Below are 21,535 nucleotides of genomic sequence, written 5' to 3'. Positions count from 1 at the left end.
TCACCTATTATTTTGCTCTCTGGCTCACAGGCTGGGGGTATTTTGTACCCACCTCCACACCCCCCCTCCTCCCCTCTCCTCCCGACACGCAGGGATGACCCGTTTGGCCCGGTTAGTTGATGGTTTTATCTCATGATCACAACATTATCAATAACCCACTCAGGTCCACACATGTTCTGTGTTAGTATGTGGAGCTGTGAGCTGCTGGATACTTCACAATATCACTCTGTAGCGCCATAATCTCCCTTCTTTTCCTGCTTTTTCCTGCTTTGCTGGGTAGCATGAGTGGCTAATCTCTCATCTAAAGGTGCACTGCTGCCATCTTCAGGACACAGTTGGTCACTACAACACCTCACAGCTTAGATATTGATGAGGGACCTCTGCCAAGGTGTTTTCTAGTAATCCCCGTGAAAAAATGCAAATGACGAGTTATCTCGTCAATGGCACTGAGCGTTTGAGTTTGCAATGACGAGATATCTCGTCAATGGCACTGAGTGAGTTTTTAAAAACCAATGCATATATATGATAAATCATTAGTGATGTGGACAGTCTATGTACATAGCTCAAAGATGATAAAACTACAGGGAGCTGATGCATATGATAAGTTATTTACTGAAAGCCCAAACATTTTACAGCCCTAAACCCACACTAACTTTTGTCCAAATTTGAGGGTCTGGCATGTCCACCAGATAGGATATATAGCTGATATTTTTATATATTCTGAAAGAGTAGGTGGAGCTGTATTAATATCCCAAATGGTGTGTAGTTCCTGAGATAGTGGAAGCTGAAAATGGAAGAAAAATAAGGAGGCACAAAAATCGACAAAAACCCGCCTCACTAAATTGGCCATATCTCAGAAAGTAAATATTAACTTAACTTTGGGTTAAGTTTGTTTCAAAACTATAAAGAGTAACTTATATACCTCACAGTCTAACTAAATATCAAGTTAACATAAATTCAGATTAACGTAAATTCACAACATCAGAGGTTGAACCTATAACTTGTAACTTAAGACTAACAACCACAGTTGTTAGTCTTAAATCTTAGTAACTTGAAGCATATTCTCATATAGTTTTCTAACGAGTCAATAGATTTCAGCGTTATTTAGCACACCAACAACCAGCCTCGGACGCTCACCCCAGCCGATGGCGTAGTAGAGCTTCATCCTGCGGTCCTCGCTGATGTTCACTGACACCACTTTGCTCCACAGCAGCAGGCCTTCCACCAGCATCCAGGAGAAGGACGCCATGAAGAAGAGGTGGAGCAGCGCCGTCACCAGGAAGCACGCTACCTGCAGCCAATCAGAGGGACTATTTGGATCAGTGGTGGCAACACACGATGTGCGTACCCAAACGGCACAGAAACAGAGGACAAATCATGTGGGGCTTGTACTACGAAGCTGGATTTCCTCTTATTGTGATAACTTCTTGGATTTATTTAGTGTGTGCTGCAACTTCTTACCTGGCTAAATCACCATGGTAACTTAGGCTGAACACATAACCTGGTTGGGACCAGATTATGAAGTGGATGCAGACATGCAGTAAGGAAGTTTGAATATGCAACACTTTATTTCTCCTAATTCTTACAAATATTTTACATTTCAAAGAAAAGCATCACTACCTAACAACTTTTAACTCATTATAAACCATTTAACATTTGTACAATTGAACAATTATGTAATATTTTACAAATCTGCATCACTTAAAAACAAATATGTAGGGCCTGTACTACAAATCTGGATTTCCTCTTATCGCGCTAACTTCAGGGGTTAATTCTGTGTGTACTGTACTATGATGCTGAATAACTTCTTACGAGGCTAAATCACCATGGAAACTTTGGCAGAACATATAACCTGGTCGGGACCAGATTATGAAGTGGATGAGATCTGAGCAAGTATGAAAGCCCCACCTCCTAACCAATCAGTTCTCTTAGAAAACAACCTGCAGCAGAGGGTGCTATATATATATATTTCTCTTGACCACAAGTGGAGGCGGCGGGCGGAATCTGCTGCTACTTTCTTTCTGGTCACCTTCTACTCTTAAACATGTTCATAAATGATTCCTTACCCCTTTAGCACCGAAAAAATATCTGTAATATTACGTGAATCTGTAAAAGTCACGTTTTTTCTATTAGCTCTGTCTGCTAGCAAAGTCTATCTTCTTCACTGCTAGAATATCTGCATGCCAACCGACCACTGGGTTACCAGCGCCCTCTGCTGGTCCAAACAAATATCTGATGTAAATACAGCGCAACGACTGTTTGTTTTTTTTTAAGTCCAATTGTTAAGGCACAAAACACATTTTTAATTGCACTTTTAAAAAGAAAAATAACTATCATGCAGTTTTGCATTGTTTACTATAGAACCAGAATTTAAATTAATAGGCTTTTTCGTCATTGTAAAAAGGGAGCTGAGCCAAAAAGCGAAGCTCTCGATTTACAGGTCGGTCTACGTTCCAACCCTCACCTATGGTCATGAGCTTTGGGTCATGACCGAAAGAACAAGATCGCGGGTACAAGCGGCCGAAATGAGTTTCCTCCGTAGGGTGGCTGGGCTCTCCCTTAGAGATAGGGTGAGAAGCTCAGTCATTCGGGAGGGGCTCAAAGTAGAGTCGCTGCTCCTCCGCATCGAGAAGAGCCAGATGAGGTGACTCGGGCACCTAATTAGGATGCCCCCTGAACGCCTCCCTAGTGAGGCCTCCCTAGTGAGGCGTTCAGGGCATGTCCCTCCGGAAGGAGGCCCCGGGAAAGACCCAGGACATGCTGGAGAGACTGTATCTCTCGGCTGGCCTGGGAACGTCTCGGGGTCCCCCCGGAAGAGCTGGAGGAAGTGGCCGGGGAGAGGGAAGTCTGGGCCTCCCTACTGAGGATGCGGAAACGGCTAAGCGGAAGAAGATGGATGGATGGATGGAGGCTTTTTCGTCATTTATATTATTCATTGATTTATTTCATTCAAGATTTATTTTTAGTTAAATTGCATTGTTTTGAATAGTTTATCAAGGGATTCTTTTGACAATGAAAAATAAAAGGAAAATAGTACAGTATTTTTTAGTTTTTTTCCCCAAAAAAATAAAGGAATATTTTTCAGCCATCATTTGTCTACAGTCCCATTTTGTAAAATAAATCGTGAGAGAATTGTATCGTGAGTTGAGTGAATCGTTACATCCCTAGTTTGCAGTGATTGAATGAAGATGAATTCATCAGTGCACAGACAGAAGCTCACCTCATTACCAGAAGCCCAGTCACTGCACATCAGCAGCAGCTCTGCAACTCCCAGAGCCACCATCAGGTTCTTATGGACGGTGGTGCGGTCCGATTTGGGCACACTGCACACACACACACACACACACACACACACACACACACACACACACACACACAAAGCTCTCAGAGGAGCATTTGTCGATAAACACTTTCACTGCGCTTCCTTTCACTGCACAGCTTTAGACGTGTTTTCATTCATGGCTGAGTTTTATCGACAGAACTCTTTTTTTATGAGATGCCTTTCACCCATGATGCTTTGCAGACATCGCTCTCTGACGCCCGTGACTCACCCCACCGCTATGAAGAGGATGAAGGTGAAGAGGAGGCCACACAGAGACAGTCCACAGCCGATGAACGTCAGCACCTGCAGAGCTCTCTCACTGCCCGGGCTCCTCTGTGACACACACACACACACGCGCACACACACACACAGTATAAATACACTGCAAAACTGTTGTTAAATTGGCCAAACACTCTACACTATCACGTTTATCATTATACTCTCCTGCATTTGGCCTGATAACCTTTGACCCTGCTTAGCTACACGCTAAGCCAACCCAAATATGTGGGATGGTTTGCTAGTATGGAATATGAAACGGACACTGCACAGATAAAACAAATACAAAAACAACAACAAAAGTCAAACAACAAAAGATTAAATTTCTCCAAAATGTCACAAAATAAGAAAAACAATCAGTTACAAAGACACATTAAAGCAGTGGTTCTCAACCTTTTCAGCCCGCGACCCCCAAAATAAAGGTGCCAGAGACCGAGGAACCCCACTCTATCTGAAAGTTGTTGAACACAGACATGAACATTGAAGAATAGTCATGTGGCGACAGGGCCATCCATAAGGGGGAATAAAGGGGAGAGCTTTTTGGGGCCCGTCCATAAAGTCAGCAAAATGATGGTCTATTGTTTTATGAATCTGTGATAACCACATTTATTTATTGATCTGAATGATATCCACTGTGATCCAGGAAGTTTAGTATTACAGTATTTGTGCCATAGTATATAGTCGTCTTCAAGATGTAAATCCCCAAAACAGACAAAAAAGTGATAAAACGGGTTAAAAGTGTCAATATTGGAACAATATGTAGGAACAATCGGTTTAAACCAAATAATGAGCATTACAAATTGTGACGTGGCTAAATTGGCAAAAATAAGCATGAAATATGTTGAAAAGAGGTTAAAAGTGACTATAATGGGTCAAAACATGCAACATTAGGTGGGAAAAGGGGTGGAAAGGGTTTATAAGTGTCGAACATGTCTTTAAAGTGGAAAAAATGTGCAGAAAAGGGATTAAAATTTGATGGAGAAGTAGCAGAAATTGGAAACATGTAGCAAAAATGCATTAAAAGCAGCAAAAATATGGCAAGAATGAAAACATGTTAAATTATGGAAAGTTTAGTGTAGAAATAAAGAAAATGGGTTAAAAGTGACAATACTGGGTCAACATATGCAACATTAGTTGGGAAAGTGGTGGAAAAAAATGTGCAGAAAAGTCACTAAAATTTGGGGAAGTGGCAGAAATGTAGCAAAATCGACCAAGTAGCAAAAATTATGGCAAGAAAAAGTGATGAAAATAGATAAAATATGGCAAGTTTGGTGTAGTTGCAGAAAAAGGGTAAGCAAAAATGGGATCCGTTTTTTAATTTCCAAATGGGGTTTTGACCCCAAGGTTGAGAACCCTTGCACTAAACAACACCAAAAATGTTTTAATGCAACAAACTAACTAGTTTGTTAGTTGAGCGTGTTAATTCAGGCAGGACGGAAATCAAGCTAGCCAGCCCCACCAGTGAACATTAGCCATCTCCTCATCAGTTAATCATCCAATTTAACCATGTTCCATGCTTCTCATTGGTTGGAGTTTTTCATGACTCTGTATTTAAACCACTGCAACACGCCTACTTCCGCACGCTTCGTCCGCTAACGCTTCGCAACCCACCCCAGCTCCTCCTCTTCTGTCTAACTAAACAGTGTCTCTTGTTGCCATTTTAAAAGTCTGTGCTTCTGTTCCAGGGGGTCATGATGACCGCTCTCTCTGCTGATGCCTTTCCATTCAGCTGCTGAAATGGCAGTGAGGTCCCTGACTGAACTACATAAATGACAACATAACCACACAAAAAAACAAAAAAAAAGGCTTGTAAAACAAAATATTATCTTCAACTTTCGTTATCCTGAAAAGTCTGATACACTGAGTGTTGATAACTCCTGTTTTTAGTCTAATGTTACCACTGGTGGTTTTATTGTGTAGCTGTACACAGAACAAAGAATAACCGCAGTGGGATGACTGAAGATGGCGATGCTTCACCTGAGCTTCGTACACCTGCAGCAACAGAGCAAAGTTGGTGGTGTGATTGCAGCGGCACACGGTGTGTCTGTGATGTTTGGACACCACCTCGCAGCCTTTGGTGCTCCACCAGCCTCCTGCCTCAGGCCTGCACACAAACAACACAACAACTGTTACCGTGGCATCAGGTTTTAGAGTGACACAAACTTAGATCACTGCAATACTTACAGGAGATCAAAATCCCAGAACGCACACACGGGGTCGTACACAGTGTCCAGGGAACTCTGCTGATAGCACACCATTGTTAGCATTCAGGCGTGGATGGAAACATAGTTAGAGAGCTAGCTAGGTAAATAAAGAGATAGATGATAGATTGCCTTCTAGACAGCTTGCTAATAAGCTAGACAGCGCACTAACTTCCTAGCGATCTAGCTGAAAAAAATCAATGGTTTATGATATGATATGCACAAAAAATATCTTTTTACTCTTAAATCGGTTATCATACATGATGTACTGTACTTAATGAAAAGTATGAAATGTGTTGGTGACGGCGCAGACACTTTAAGATATATTGTTATTTTGACTCCATAGAGGTGCTGAATGAAAACAAAACAAATAAAAAACAAATTGACAATGAAATCATTGAGAAAAAAACAGCAACAGTCCAGCACTGTATAAGATTGAAATGAATGTAATTTTATAAATTGCCAACTTTTTGAACCAATTTTTTTTTGTGTGTTTTTTTGGGGTGGTGGGGGTGGGGGGGTGGCAGAGCCAGCAAGCTAACTATTTGTTAGTTCCCCTTAGCTTTATTTTTCAAAAAAATAAAAATAAAAATCAGAACAATATTGGACATTGCTGTATTCTTTATTCCATCTAAACTTTATAAAAAAGTTCCCATCATTCTTCCCTAACATATGAGATTCCATTTCAAAGGTTTGGGGTGTCCTCCATTAAGCTCAACAGGAATGACTGTTATTATAGCTCAAAGGAGAGAAAAGATACAGACCAAAAACTAACGTGAATGGACAGTAAAGAATAGGCTGGTTATCAGGAGGATACAGTATCATAGCTGGCTATGACTATTACTTCTCCTGTTTAATACATTTCTGCAGCGTTCAGTAGAAGAGGGATTGCTTTAGGACAGAGGATGGAAATCTGTATTAAAGGGAGAAGCTTTTCTAACCTGTACTTTGTGCTGGAGCTGGAAACGAACAGCCAGACTGACTGGTTGGTTGTCTCCCAGTACGGTGGTGGAGATAACGGAGGAGCCGAGGACAGTGCCCAGATATCTGTGTACGGTCACAAAAAGGCACGAGAATCAAAATCAAAGCAGGAACTGGCTTCATCGAACCTGTTCTAGTGAATAATATCACTTAGTAAAACCTGATGAAGAAATAAAAAGAATTTAGAATCAGATTCAACTTTATTGACCAAGTAATGTATGTTATACACACAACAAATTTGACTTGGTGAACTGTGCTCTCTCTAGTAGTGTAAACATTAAATAATAACAATCAACTAGAAAAAAAATAAAATAAAATATAAACATAAATATAAACAGTAGTGAAACTAATATGTGCAAAACTAACTAAAATAGCAAGATAACAATAACAAGATAAGATAGTAATAATAATAATAATAACTATAATAGTGCAGTGATGGATAGTGCAGGTGAACATTTAAATTAAATAGTATGTACATGAACATTCTCAGTGACGGATTGATCCAGGGTTGTTATGTTTAGTTCCAGGGTTATTTCACAGAAACAGGTCTGACACTCTTTGACTGTTTAGCGTTAATCAGAGTGACAGCCTGGGGGAAGAAACTGTTTTTATGGCTCGTTGTTTTGGCGTGTGCAGGGTGTGAGGGGTGCAGTGATGCTACCTGCCCGTTTCCTGACCCTGGACAGGTATAAGTCTTGGATAAAGGACAGATCGACACCAATGATCTTTTCTGCAGTCCTGATTATCCTTTGTAGTCTGTGTCTGTCTAGTTTGGTTGAAGATCCAAACCAGACAGTGATGGAGGTGCACAGAACAGACTGAATGATGGAGGTGTAGAACATGATCAGCAGCTCCTGGGGCAGGTTGAACTTCCTCAGCTGACGCAGGAAGTACATCCTCTGCTGTGCCTTTTTTCTGGTTGTGTCCATGTGGGAGGTCCAGTTCAAGTCCTGTGAGATTGTGGATCCCAGGAACCTGAAAGAGTCCACGGTAGCCACTTTGCTGTTCAGAATGGTAAGGGGGGGGATTTCTCCTGAAGTCCACTGTCATCTCCACAGTTGTGAGTGGGTTCAGTTCCAGATGGTTCTGACTGCACCAGAGAGCCAGCTCTGAAGGCGGACTCGTCCCCATCCCGGATGAGACAATGACGGTGGTGTCATCTGCAAACTTCAGGAGTTTCACAGGGGGTCCCCTGAGGTGCAGTCATCGAACCACGTCCTCATATCACTCTCTCCTTTTGTTTTGCTTTATTTAGCTTTTCACAAAAAAACAGGCAGTAACCTCAACAGGCAGCACAGTGACAGTCTGCACTAAAAGGAAAAAAGTAAAGGGATTTTTTTTTATTTGTAAGAATTAATTAATTAATCTGTTTATTAAAGTCTATTAGTTGCATATTCAGGTAATTTGTCCCTCTCTTACCAGAGTTTGTCTGCTTTCACCTCTTGAATTTCTTTGAGTCTAACTGTTCGGTAACAATCAAATATCAAATATCAGGAATAAACATTCAGATAAATCAATACTAACAGTAACTGTTGGATACTTAATAATAACAGCCTGATAATATTGATTATAACCATCTGATAGCTGTCAAATATTACTGATAATAACCATCCAATAATATCTATCAACAGTCTGATATTATACTGAACACAAATAGAAAAGCAACCCTTTTGTTTTAGCTCCCATTTTGCATGAGCTGAACTCAAAGATCTAAATTTTAAAACATTTTCTATAAACACAAAAGACCTATTTCTCTCAAATATTGTTCACAAATGTGTCTAAATCTGTGTTTGTCAGCACTTCTCTGCAAAGATAATCTATCCCATCTCACAGGTGTGGCATGTCAAGATAATGATTAGACAGCATGATTATTGCACAGTGTGCATTAGGCTGGCCACAATAAAAGGCCACTCTAAAAATGTTTAGTTTATTCACACAGCACAATGCCACACATGTCGCAAGTTCTGAGGGAGCGTGCAAATGGCATGCTGACTGCAGGAATGTCCACCAGAGCTGTTGCCCGTGAAGTTAATGTTCATTTCTCTGCCATAAGTCGTCTTCAAAGGCGTTTCAGAGAATTTGGCAGTACAACCAACTGGCCTCACAACCACAGATCACGTGTAATCACACCAGCCCAGGACCTCCACATCCTGCATGTTCACCTCCATGATCGTCTGAGACCATCCACCCGGACATCTGCTGCAATAATCGGTTTGCATAACCAAATAATTAAGCCACAAACTGTCAGAAACCATCTCAGGGAAGCTCATCTGCATGCTCGTGGTCCTCATTGGGGTCTCGACCTGACTGCAGTTCGTCATCATAACCGACTTGAGTGGACAAATGCTCACATTTGATGGCGTCTGGCACGTTGGAGAGATGTTCTCTTCTTGGATGAATCCCGGTTTTCACTGTTCAGGGCAGATGGCAGACAGCGTGTGTGGGTGAGCGGTTTGCTGATGTCAACATTGTGGATGGAGTGGCCCATGGTGGTGGTGGGGCCTTTTATTGTAACCACCCTGAGGCACACCTGTGCAATAATCATGCTGTCTAATCATTATCTTGATAGGAGAAATGCTGACAAACATAGATTTAGACAGATCTGTGAACAACATTTGTGAGAAATGGGTCAATTGTGTATATATGTTTTAGATCTTTGAGTTCAGCTCATGAAAAATGGGAGCAAAAACAAAAGAGTTGCATTTATATTGTGGTTCAGTGTATATCCCTCTGGTATTATTGGTAATAACTGTCTGATTACTGTCCAGTAATCATTTAATAATATAGATATTTAGTCTGATACCCTTCTGATATTATCAATAAAATTTGTCCAATTTAATTAATAATAACTGTACAATATTATCAACAAGAACTATCTTAAAACCGTCCTTAATACCTGTCCAATATTTTTAAATAACAACCACCCGTTAAAAAACTGACCAATAACTGATTATAGTTGTTACGCTTTTGTCTTTTTTTTAAGCCATGCCTTGAATTGTTCCCTGAATACAAATAAAGGTTCCTGAATCTGAATCTAACTGACTGATGACTGTTAAATGATATTTATATTAGGTGTTCAATAACTGTGTAATTTTATCAGTGATCCCACAACCAGACTGTTGTTTGACATTATGTGTGTATATTTTTTAAAAGTGTGCCATGACTCTGTTAATCTCATCAAAAACCCTGCATTAGTACACATAGGCAACAGGTACGATGTCATAAATACTTCTACGTCTTAAAACTGGAATAAAGTTCAATAAGATACAATAAAGAGCCTTATTTATTAATACAGTAAAATAATATGATACCTCTGGCTGCCATCGCTGACAGTGGGCTCCATGCTGATGTTCTCTGTGGGGTTGAAGACCGGCCTCAGGGATCCATACCACATGTTGACCACAGTGAGCGTTTGGAAACCTGAAAAACATTTAAAGAAAGACATTTGCATCCAGACTGTGTGTGTGTGTGTGTGTGTGTGTGTGTGTGTGTGTGTGTGTGTGTGTGTGTGTGTGTGTGAGAGAGAACTTCACAGCAGTAACCTTGGGAGTGTAAGAGGCTGGATGCTACACATTCACAAGTTGGTCGATTTCTGTTCTGCATTTAGCGGTGAGACTGAAATGTGAATAAGTGAAGAGGGACGGTTGGTTATGATGGCGCCATCATACCGTTGTTATGGAGATCCTGGAGATTCTGAGGTGGAACGGAGATGCAGTCTTTGATGATGTGCTTCTCAGCTTCAGGACCACAGAAACTGGATGCTCGGGGTTGGTCCTGCAGCTTCTGCTGCTGCAGCTCCACCTCTGAATGAACAGGACAAGGCGTGAAGAAGACACACAGCCACACAGATACTATCAATAACAAGTCATATGGAGAGTAAGGGTCCGGTAACTGTTCAATAACATTGATATCCTACATACCCCCTCTGTCCATGTCCAGCAAAATCAGGAGCTAAAATGTCTGGAAGATACACAGACGGAGGCTTTCCAATGTCCTTCCTCCACTGTCCTCCCATTCTATGTCCTCAGGACATTTTGTCCAACCAATGCCCGCATGCCTAACCTGGCGACAGGCCACACCCACTTCCTTACTTTTTGTAAGAAAGTAAATATGGTTATACCACCGTTTGTGCTCACTACCTCGGTTCAAAAGAAACTGATCCAATCAGAGTCGTACAGAAAGAACATCCTATCTCCTGCGCCAAGCAGTGTCGAAACAAACATGGCGCCCACTATGGAGAAGTTGTTTTAAAATACCTGGATATATCGTTGAAACCACAACAAGAAGAGTCTTTAAAACCGTAAGTCTTTACCGTACTACATTCAACTCGTTGTTTGATTGGTTACTCTGTGCGTGTTTGTCCCGCCACCCTCAGCCCCTCAGAACTCAAATGCCTGTTGAGCACTTCCAGACTGTATTAAACATTTGATAATACAAGGAGATTAGGATGGATTCACCACAAACCAACATCAGAGGCTGGGCAGTTGGGTACAGCGCAAGACTTTAAACTCCGAGCTGACCTTAAACAGAGACCCTGCTATCACTGGAAATTGCCGTAAACAACCTCAGACCTGATCTTGTGCTTTAGTCCCCTTCACTACTACTACTACTTATATCCAGTGACGTGCCGTGACCACTAGGGTTGGGTAGGCACGTTGCAAATCGAGACCACCAGTGACAATTTCATATGTTTCTGTTGGCAAGTGTTAATTCAATTCAAATCAATTTTATTTGTATAAAGCAATTTCCAACAAAGTCATCTCAATGCGCTTATCAAAATATAAAATTCATAATAAGAAAAAAAAACCCAACAAGAGCCACATGAACAAGCATTTAGCCATCAAACAAAATCAACATCATAAAACACTATTAAAGAAACATAAACAATTATTTAATATAGCCTCCATAATCTCCCAACAAGATATATCTCATGACACGGCAGCACATCTGTTGTTTGTGTTGGAAACACAGAAACACAGAGAAAATGTAAACAACAACAACTCGGAACAGCCTCAATGAGCAGCATCCACAAAGCCAATCCTTCCTTTTGTCCCATTCACTGTGGAAAGTATGAAACAATATCTGACCTTACCTTTGCTGAAGGTCTGGTAACTCAGGTGTTGGTCTCCCATCTTTTAAAAGCTGTTGTTTTTCCTCAAATAAAAGTTTTTCTATCATCTCTGGTGCTGTCATCCTGTCTGTCCAAAGGCAGCTCTCTACGCTGCCTTTGGACGTAAATGGTTGTCATCTTGGGGACCTGACTGCGCAAGCGCAAACACGTAAAAACATGCAATGGGAATGGAGGCAGAAGAGCAACGTGCCTTTGGGAGGGGGTGTGGCCTCCCTCTGCCTTACAGAGGAGTGAGACTGTGCAGCTGTTCCAGGATATAGCGCTGTTTAGTAATTTGGTCTATGAAACGCACAAAATGCGGACACTTTCAAACTTATAGGTACTGTAGGCTTTTGGAAATGGAAAAATAAATAATTTATAATTATATTATAATTAAAACAAATAATCAAAATATCAATTCACCCTTGGGTAGGCACTGCTTACCTTGCCTACCCTGACGGCACGTCACTGCTTATATCATAGAGCTCATGCGCCCTGGGAAGACACTGTGGGTGAGGCCTTTGAGTGCAAGTAGATTGGGTACGCTGAGCTGGTAGCGATGCAAAACAACGGAGCTGCAAAGCCACAGAGTGCTGAGATGAAGTTGGCTGCAGAGGATTCGTGTTATCAATGAGAGCTGTCCGATAACTGTGCGATATTATTGATAATAGCTGTCGTAACTGTCCAATAAATGTCCGATGTTATTCATGATAACTGTCTAATATTGATGTTAATAACTGTCCCATAACTGCCCAATAATATCGATAACAACTGTCCGATATCACCAATAACAGCTGTCTGATAACTGCCCCATAAGTATCTGATATTATTTATAACTGTTTGATATTATCGATAACCACTGTTTGACAACTGCCCGATGATTGTCCGATATTATTCATGATAACTGTCCGATATTATCAATAACGTCTGTCTAATAACTTACCAATATTAACAATCATAACTCTTTAATTTCTTTATAAGCCTGTTTAATATTATTGATCTTTTCGATAACTAACCGATTTTGTCAATAATAACTGTCCAATATTGTTGATAACAACTACCTGATAACTGTAATCTCAAAGAGTCTTTGCGTACAAATTGCGAGATGTAGTTTTGTTTTGATGGTACTTATGAGTTTAGACTTAGACTCTAGTTTGAGCATTTCTTTTGTACAGTGTTAGTTCCTCTAAACACTGAGAACTGTTGTTGTCCACTCCTTACAGAGAGAACTAACAATGCTTTACTGGGTCTGTGTGACTCACTGATGTTTGGGCTGAGAATGGTCACATGATCAGCGTCTGCCATCAGCTGAGAGCTCAGGCTGGTCACCATCCGGTCGACGCTTTGAACCACATCCATCGGGCCATTCACCACCTACACGGCAAAGCACCAGGGTTAATAATCCCTGAGTTAATAATCCCACAGCCAATATTCCCTGTGTTAACATCCTAGTGCTAACAATCCCAGTGTCATTAATCCCAGTGTTAAAATCCCATTGTTAGTAATACCAATGTTAATAATTCAAGTGTCAACAATACCAATGTTAATAATTCAAGTGTCAACAATACCAATGTTAATAATTCAAGTGTCAACAATACCAATGTTAATAATCCCTGTTAACAATATTTCTCCATAGACTCTATGGAAGCACAAATACAACACACAGCAAACATGACAATGTAAATGTTGATTGGCTGAAATCTCCAAAATGGCCACGCCCACATGGTATATTACATATATTTGAGGCCCAAAGTTCATATAAATGACTATATAGACATTTCAGAATGAATGACTTAGTTTTATTACTAAGCATGAAAGCGATCATCTCAACAACATTCTTGGGAAGTGTTGGTGTTGCTTTAACAATCCAGTGTTAATATCCCAGTATACTTGTTCATGTGTTGTTAGATGATTTGTTTGTTTTTTTGTTAGATCATTCATTCACCCATTCGCTCATTTGATCGTTCTTTACAGCATTCGATTCTGTGATCAGGAAAAATTTGGAATTCATGTTCTGAAATGGAAAAAGCTATTTAACTTGCTTGACATAACGTCAACCAAGTGTAGCAAATAGACAAATATGTAAAATTTAGCTTCAAATCTCGCTCCAGAATCACATGCGTGGGATTTCATGCAAAACTTGAGGGTGATTGGTTGTTTGGCCGTAATTAACAGAAATGGCTTGATGACGAAACGCTCACTTCCAATTTTGGGACCATATCACACATTTGCTGGTATTTTTCCTGTAAAACAAGTGCAGCAAATAGGAATGTCAAATTTGTCATGAGGTAATCTTGCATGATTTCAGCGTAAAACCCTCCTGGCTTCTGTTAGCCACCAGAAGCCTTTAAGTATAAACTTTATGACGGTAGTGGATTCCTTTAACACTATTAAACACGTTTGCTAGGATTTCAGGAAGTTAAATAGGAAATAAAATGGAACTGAATACATTTTCTTGGAATTACATTTATTTCTGATTCTGATTCATTTGCCTGTCAGTTCAATTATTTTCTATGTATATACGGTAATTCAATCACTTGTTTGTTTGTTGACTTATTTGCTCGTTGGTTCATTGATCGCTCAATTGATCGTCCATTCCCTGGCTCGTTCATTCAATATCTCAGCGGTTCATTGGTGGGTGTTTGTGTGAGCGCTCCTAAATGACCATTCCAGGCTTTGAGGGCTGCTAACTGTTGCACACAGCTCTGTGGACGGCCTGTACAGCAGATACACTCGTAGTTTGTGCCTTTGTTTGCTGTGAAGCTCTGCATTCACTTTGTCAGAGTGCTTCTCTTCATCCATTCAGTCTGGGCTCAGCTGGCCTTGGTTCCTGAGAGGCCGAGGGAGTGGGGGGGGAGTGATGGTGGGGGACACACACTTGTCATAAGGCGAGATGCGCTGCACACACACACACACACACACGGAGCAAACAAACAGACTTGGTAATGAGAGCAGTGGATGCTGCTATGTCTCCTTCATTCCTCTACTGAGGAGCAGTTTGTCCACTGAATCCTCGGGGACACACTGCCCTCTAGTGGCCAGTGGAGGTGGTGGCAGCAACCCAAAAGTAGCTTGGCTTTAAATACCCTCCTCCAAAAACACTTTTGAGCTTCCTTCCATTTGATGAGCACAGCAAAACCAAACGCTGATTTAAGGTTAGTATAGAAGTAGTAGTAGTATACAGGGGTCACCAACACTGTGCCCGTGGGCACCAGATAGCCCGCATGGACCATGTGAGGGGCCCTCAGGAGCTCTAGTCACCAATGAGCTGAATCTAAAATCTGATTTAGTTTCCAGGATTCTTACTCACAAAGATAAATACATATGACAGATGTAGAGTGGCCTACTTAGTAGAATTAAATACTGCTGCACCTGATAAAGTTTAGTAATAAAAGTTTAGTTTCACTAAGGTTCTGCATATTTGGTGTATGGTAGTGTTGTGGTAGTCGAGACCGGTCTTGGTCTCAGTCTCGTCTCGGACTTTGAAGCATTTTGACTCAGTCTTGTCTTGGACTCGGGCTGCCCGGACTCGGCATTTTCTCTCAAGACCGTTCGAGACCAGCACTAATTCCTGCTATTTTTAAACTTTTTCATAATGTGATGATAACAATGAGAAGAACGGGATAAAACAATCTTTTATTCATTCTTTAATCCACCCCGTATAATGACCGCAACCTTCCTTAATGTGACTAAGTGACGTGTGTGACACACGATGTCAGTTTGGATATGAACTAATCACCGGTAAAAATCCCAGTAAAACTCCAGAAAACAATCACCATGAATAAATATTATCTCCCTGGTAAAGACAGTAGCTCTAACAACTGGTAAAATGATAAACTGATGATTTTACAGCCTGTGAATGCAGTACGGGGGATGCACTTACTCTGCCTCTGGGTCCTAGTGCCAGCCTTCTGGTGAAGCATGTTCCATTTACCGAGGTCTGTGTGTGTTTAATAAGTTTGTGTGTGTCCGTGCGAAAGTCTGCATGTTAATGCCTCTGTCCATCCACTCTTTTCATTATATCCATGTCTTTTAAGGCTTTTATTACATAGTGTTGGCTGTAGTCCTGGCAGCCGCCATCTTGGATTATGTCGTCACCAGAGCGTCATCAATGCAAATCGCACAAGCAGAGAATGACTCAAATAACTGTAAAGAGGTCTTATATTAGTCTATTATCTTTTTAAAGTGGTGTTTTTTTGTGGCTTTAGACTCCAATTACATTTATGTATATAATATGTTCCCCACAATATAAACAGGTTCACAATATAATTATTTTTATAGTTTCTGTTTCCACTGTATCCAGAATAATAATAATAATAATTCTCAACAAGAACAATTGATTAATTTGTCACATGACTGTTCCAGGGTTTGAGTTTGTTTTATTTAGTTTCACATCTACCTGTAGCTCTTTGTTTTTTAGACGCTGACAACTTGTTTGTAGTTTTATTTCAGAAAGTTTCACTTTTACAGTTACAGTTGGAGACCTTTGTTAATTGAATATCCTAGTTACATTACAGTAACCAAATTAAACCATATCAACTAAGTGAATTAATAAAAATAACCTGTGTAAAGGCTTTTTCAAACTAAAAATGATCTTGTGAAATCTGTGACCTGTTGACCTGCACAACTCAAAGAATCAGAATCTTTTCAAATTGTTTTCAAATATGTAGAATAATTGTGAATTTATTAGTAGGTAGCAGTAGTAGTTTTAATATTTTAGTTAATTTTTTGCAGGCACCTTTTTTGTTCGTCAAATGTATTTAAAATAAACAAAAATTAAAGAGAGAATGTTATTTAACTGTTGAATATTTATTTATATATTTTTTTAAATTGAAAAAAAAAAATGTTTATGGTCTCGGTCTCGGCTTGTCTCGGTCTTGGTCTTGACTCGGTCTCGGCTCCCGAAAGTCTTGGTCTTGTCTTGGTCTCGGTGCATTCTGGTCTCGGGCAAGTCTTGGTCTCGGATCGTGTGGTCTTGAACACAACACTAGTGTATGGGTTATGGTATGTTATATATAATATAATATATAATGTATTTTTTAAAACGTGAGGTAGATTTTTGTAAATTAGGACATAATTGTTCCATTTTACAAATGTTACATGTTAGACGATCAGTTAAAATTTGTTTGCTAGTTTCTACTAAAACAGGAAGATGATATTTTTTCACCTCCTTCACTCGCAATCTTTACTACAAAGTTCCTGGGATGTTATATTTGAATGTAAACCAACAATATGACAATTGTTAAATATTTCAATAGTAGACATGTACATGTGACTGTTCTGTGGTGTTTTTAATTATTAATTCAAATAAAAGGGAAAACCACTGCAAGACGATATATACAAAAATGAATCAAAACACAATACAGGTGCTGGTCATATAATTAGAATATCATGAAAAAGTTGATTAATTTCAGTAATTCCATTCAAAAAGTGAAACTTTTTTCATTTCACACAGACTGACATATTTCAAGTGTTCATTTATTTTAACGTTGATGATTATAACTGACAACTAATGAAAACCCCAAATTGAGTATCTCAGAAAATTTGAATATTGTGGAGAGGTTCAATATTGAAGACTAGGGATGCACCGAAATGAAAATTTGAGGCCGAAGCCGAATAAAATCTAAACGCTTGGCCGAATACCGAATATCGAATGCGATTGTTAAGTTTTTCACTATTTTTTTAAATAGTGCATAAATAGCCTGGAATTTTAGACATGTTTATTGAATATTCGGACATTTTTTAAATATTGTAGTAGCCTTTGCTTTTCATAAAAAGCACAACAAAGTTTTTCATTTATATTAGCCCTTCAAATAAGACAAAACATGCATTCCAAAAAAACAGCTAAAGTGCATTACAGGGGAAATATGATGAAAAAAATCACTTTATAATGGTTTTGCTACAGTGATATACATCCCTTTAGCCTCATTCAGAGGGTCAAAGTTGAAAAAGTTCTGTTTCCTCCCTTGTTATTCCACATTTTGTTTTTTGTTTTTTTTTTATCTTGTCTGCACATGCTTTCAAAGGTCAACACTACAAGTTATTCCACATTTTGTAAAAAGTCAGCTCCAAACGGGCGAGTTGGATTTTGCCCACGTTGGCATGTGATGTCACCTAACACGCCTCCTAGAATGTGAGCTCCTTCCTCTCCAACTATCTTACAGCTAAAAGAACACTGCTGTTTAATATAGAATATATATTATACTTATATATATTGCCATATATGTAAATGGAAACTGCACTACTGGACGCCCAAATTGCGCTAATTTTTCTGCTGCCAATCATGTTGGGAGTCACGGCTTGGAGCCAAGGACCCATTGTTTACAAACATCAACTGTTAGCTCTCCGTGCTAATGCTACACTAGCCTGTGCAGATTCACAGAGAGTAGACATGGTTTTCAGCTGTCGCATTCCTGTGTCAAGCCACTCTTGAACAAGAGACAGTGTCAGAAGCGTCTCTCCTGGGCTAAAGACAAAAAGGACTGGACTGCTGCTGAGTGGTCCAAAGTTATGTTCTCTGATGAAAGTACATTTTCCATGTCCTTTAGAAATCAATGTCCCAGAGTCTAGAGGAAGAGAGGAGAGGCACAGAATCCATGTTGCTTGAGGTCGAGTGTAAAGTTTCCACAGTCAATGATGGTTTGGGGTGTCATGTCATGTGCTGGTGTTGGTCCACTGTGTTTCCTTAGGTCCAAGGTCAACGCAGTCGTCTACCAGGAAGTTTTAGAGGACTTCATGCTTCTTGATGCTGACCAACTTCATGGAGATGCAGATTTCATTTTCCAACAGGACTTGTCACCTGCACACAGTGCCAAAGCTACCAGTACCTGGTTTAAGGACCATGGTATCCCTGTTCTTGATTGGCCAGTAAACTCGCCTGACCATAACCCCATTGAAAATCTATGGTATTGTGAAGAGGAAGGTGTGAGACACCAGACCCAACAATGCAGAAGAGCTGAAGGCCACTTGCTGCAGAAATTCAGGCAAAAGGAGCCCCAACTAAGTATTGAGTGCTGTACATGTTCATACTTTTCAGTTGGCCAGCATTTCTAGAAATCTTTTTTTTATTGTATTGGTTTTAAGTCATATTCTAATTTTCTGAGATACTGCATTTTGGATTTTCATTAGTTGTCAGTTATAATCATCAAAATTAAAAAAAAAACATTTGAAATATTTCAGTCTGTGTGTAATGAATGAATATAATATACAAGTATCACTTGAATAGAATTACTGAAATAAATTAACTTTATCATGATTCTAATTATATGATCAGCACCTGTACACAACATCAAAAACCAAAAATAAAATAAAATAAAAAACAAAATAAATTGGAATTCACTCAAAATATACATTTCTAATTCTTTTTAAATAACGACCGAAGTAGACGCGTTTCGCGCTTGCGTTGAAAGGATCCGAAAGGATCATGACTGTGAAAGGATTGGGCACTGACAGCTGTGTTAGCACTATATTATAAACCATCCTAGCTTGGTGTTAGCACCATAATAGCTATGTATGGGCTCTGTGTTAGCACATGCTTGTTCCAAGCTAGCTTAGCACTATGTTAACACCATGCTAGCTCAATGTTAGCTCCCTTTTAATGCCATGCTAGCTCAAAGCTAGCTCTGTCTTAGCGATATGTTACCACTATGCTAGCTCTGTGTTAGCAGAATAGTAGCTCGGTGGTAAATCATGATAGCACCATGCTAGCTCTGAGCTACCTCTGAGCTAGGTATGTGTTAGCACCGTGCTAGCGGCATGCTGGCTATGAGTTAGCATGGCAAAAGCTGTGTGTTAGCACCATGCTAACTTTTTGTTAGCTCTATTTTAGCACCATGCTAGCTCTGTGTTAGTAATATGTTACCACCAGGGCTTTCAGTTAACACCCGCCAACCTGCAAATTGCAGGTAAAAATTTACTTTGGCATGTAACATTATCGTGTTACTAGCTATTTTGACTGGTGAAGAACGAAACAAATACCACTGTGTGCGCGCATGCGTGCGTAGATGTTGCAGTAGAAAAAATTGGACATTATACTCAACATGCTAATACCTCTCTGATAGCCTGCCACTTGTAGGCATTGTCCTGGCTGATGATGCTGTCAGCCACACTGATGAAGTGCTCACTGAGCTGCTGGGCATCACCCTGGCTGTGGTTGGTGGCATCTGGCCGGTGCGAGGGGACGTCAGCGGCTAGGGACAGAATCTTAATGAGAGACACCATGTCAGTGGGCTGCAGTCCATCCTGACGGGTGTCCTCCAGTGCCTGGACGGAGACATCCAGCAGGGCCGACGCCTCGGCCAGGCTGCCCAGTGCCATGGTCTGCTGTCCCAGTGCAGACTGGGAAAAGATACAAAGACACAAACCATCATCAAACATACAGTAAGCTGAAAAGGGCAACTGGTGGTCCGCGGGCCACATGCGGCCCTCAGTCTAATTTATTTGGCCCCAAAAAAAATACAGCAGGTGGACTTGGGTCCTTTCTGTGTGGAGTTTGCATGTTCTCCCCGTGCTGCGTGGGTTTCCTCCGGGTCCGCCGGCTTCCTCCCACAATCCAAAAACATGACTGTAAGGTTGATTGGAGTCTCTAAATTGCCCATAGGAGTGAATGAGAGAGTGAATGGTTGTCTGTGTCTGTGTTGCCCTGTGATGGACTGGCGCCCTGTCCAGGGTGTACCCCCGCCCAGCGCCCTATGAGAGCCGGAGATTGGCACCGGCAGACCCCCGCGACCCTGTTAAACGGGAATAAGCGGGTATGAAAATGGATGGATGGATGGACAAATACAGCACACAAAATGACTCCAAAAACCCATAAAAACCAAAAAACACAGTGAATGACAGAAATATACACAAAATGACCACCAAAACACAAAAAACAACAACAAAAATACACAAATGAAAGCCTTATGCACAAAATGCTATAGAAAATATACAAAACAACCTATAATAAAAATTGCACAAAACAATTAAGATTCAATGACGGCACAAAAATGACATAATTACATTACAAATTGGTTATGTAAAGCTCACAAAATTGCTCAAAAAAATTACAAATAACTCCATCCACACACACACACACACACACACACACACACACACACACACACACACACACACACACACACACACACACACACACACACACAGACAAAATGTAAAAACCACACAAAACAACTAAAATTCACTAACTACGTTCACACTACAAGCCTTAATGCTCTATTCCGATTTTTTGCTCAGACCCAATTTTTGTTTGTCCGTTCACATTACCATTTAAAATGTGACTTGTATCAGACTCCAGTGTGAACGGTTTGCGGCTCCCAAGTGACCCGCATGAGCATTGACGTGTTTGTCTCAAAGTTTTTGTGGAATGAAGCCGGAGAATGAATGAGCAGGTGCAGAAGAGGATGAGGAGAAAGAAAAAGAGAGACAAATATTTCTTTTTGGCTTTTTGTGGTGCCGATTTGCTTTTAAACACAGACCATTTATGAAATGAACCTTCAAGCATTGACCCGAACCCGACAGAGCAAAAATTTAACCGACAGGTCTGACAGACATTAGGTATTTACAGTATTTCCGAGCCCGACCTGAAATGGACAGTTAAAACCTATTATTTTCCTCATTCAAATGACATATTTATGTTTGTTTTAG

General features: G+C 40.3%; 1 protein-coding gene across 1 annotated transcript in view; it reads right to left on the bottom strand.

Annotated features, from left to right (window-relative positions):
- The window catches only part of adgrd2 (adhesion G protein-coupled receptor D2), a 64,825-nt gene that overhangs the window by 36,366 nt on the left and 6,924 nt on the right, over positions 1-21,535 (bottom strand). The window contains exons 8-17 of the mRNA XM_028457151.1: positions 19,940-20,227; positions 13,153-13,264; positions 10,449-10,583; positions 10,092-10,200; positions 6,741-6,846; positions 5,783-5,838; positions 5,576-5,702; positions 3,552-3,655; positions 3,221-3,323; positions 1,138-1,291 (exon numbers count right to left, since the gene is read on the bottom strand). Of these exons, the coding sequence (XP_028312952.1) occupies positions 1,138-1,291; positions 3,221-3,323; positions 3,552-3,655; positions 5,576-5,702; positions 5,783-5,838; positions 6,741-6,846; positions 10,092-10,200; positions 10,449-10,583; positions 13,153-13,264; positions 19,940-20,227 (1,294 nt within the window). The remainder of the gene's footprint in view (positions 1-1,137; positions 1,292-3,220; positions 3,324-3,551; positions 3,656-5,575; positions 5,703-5,782; positions 5,839-6,740; positions 6,847-10,091; positions 10,201-10,448; positions 10,584-13,152; positions 13,265-19,939; positions 20,228-21,535) is intronic.

Source organism: Gouania willdenowi, chromosome 9 (genome assembly GCF_900634775.1).
Source record: "Gouania willdenowi chromosome 9, fGouWil2.1, whole genome shotgun sequence".
NCBI lineage: Eukaryota > Metazoa > Chordata > Actinopteri > Blenniiformes > Gobiesocidae > Gouania > Gouania willdenowi.
The sequence above is the reverse complement of the archived record's forward strand: the minus strand, read 5'-3'. Positions and strand labels throughout refer to the sequence as shown.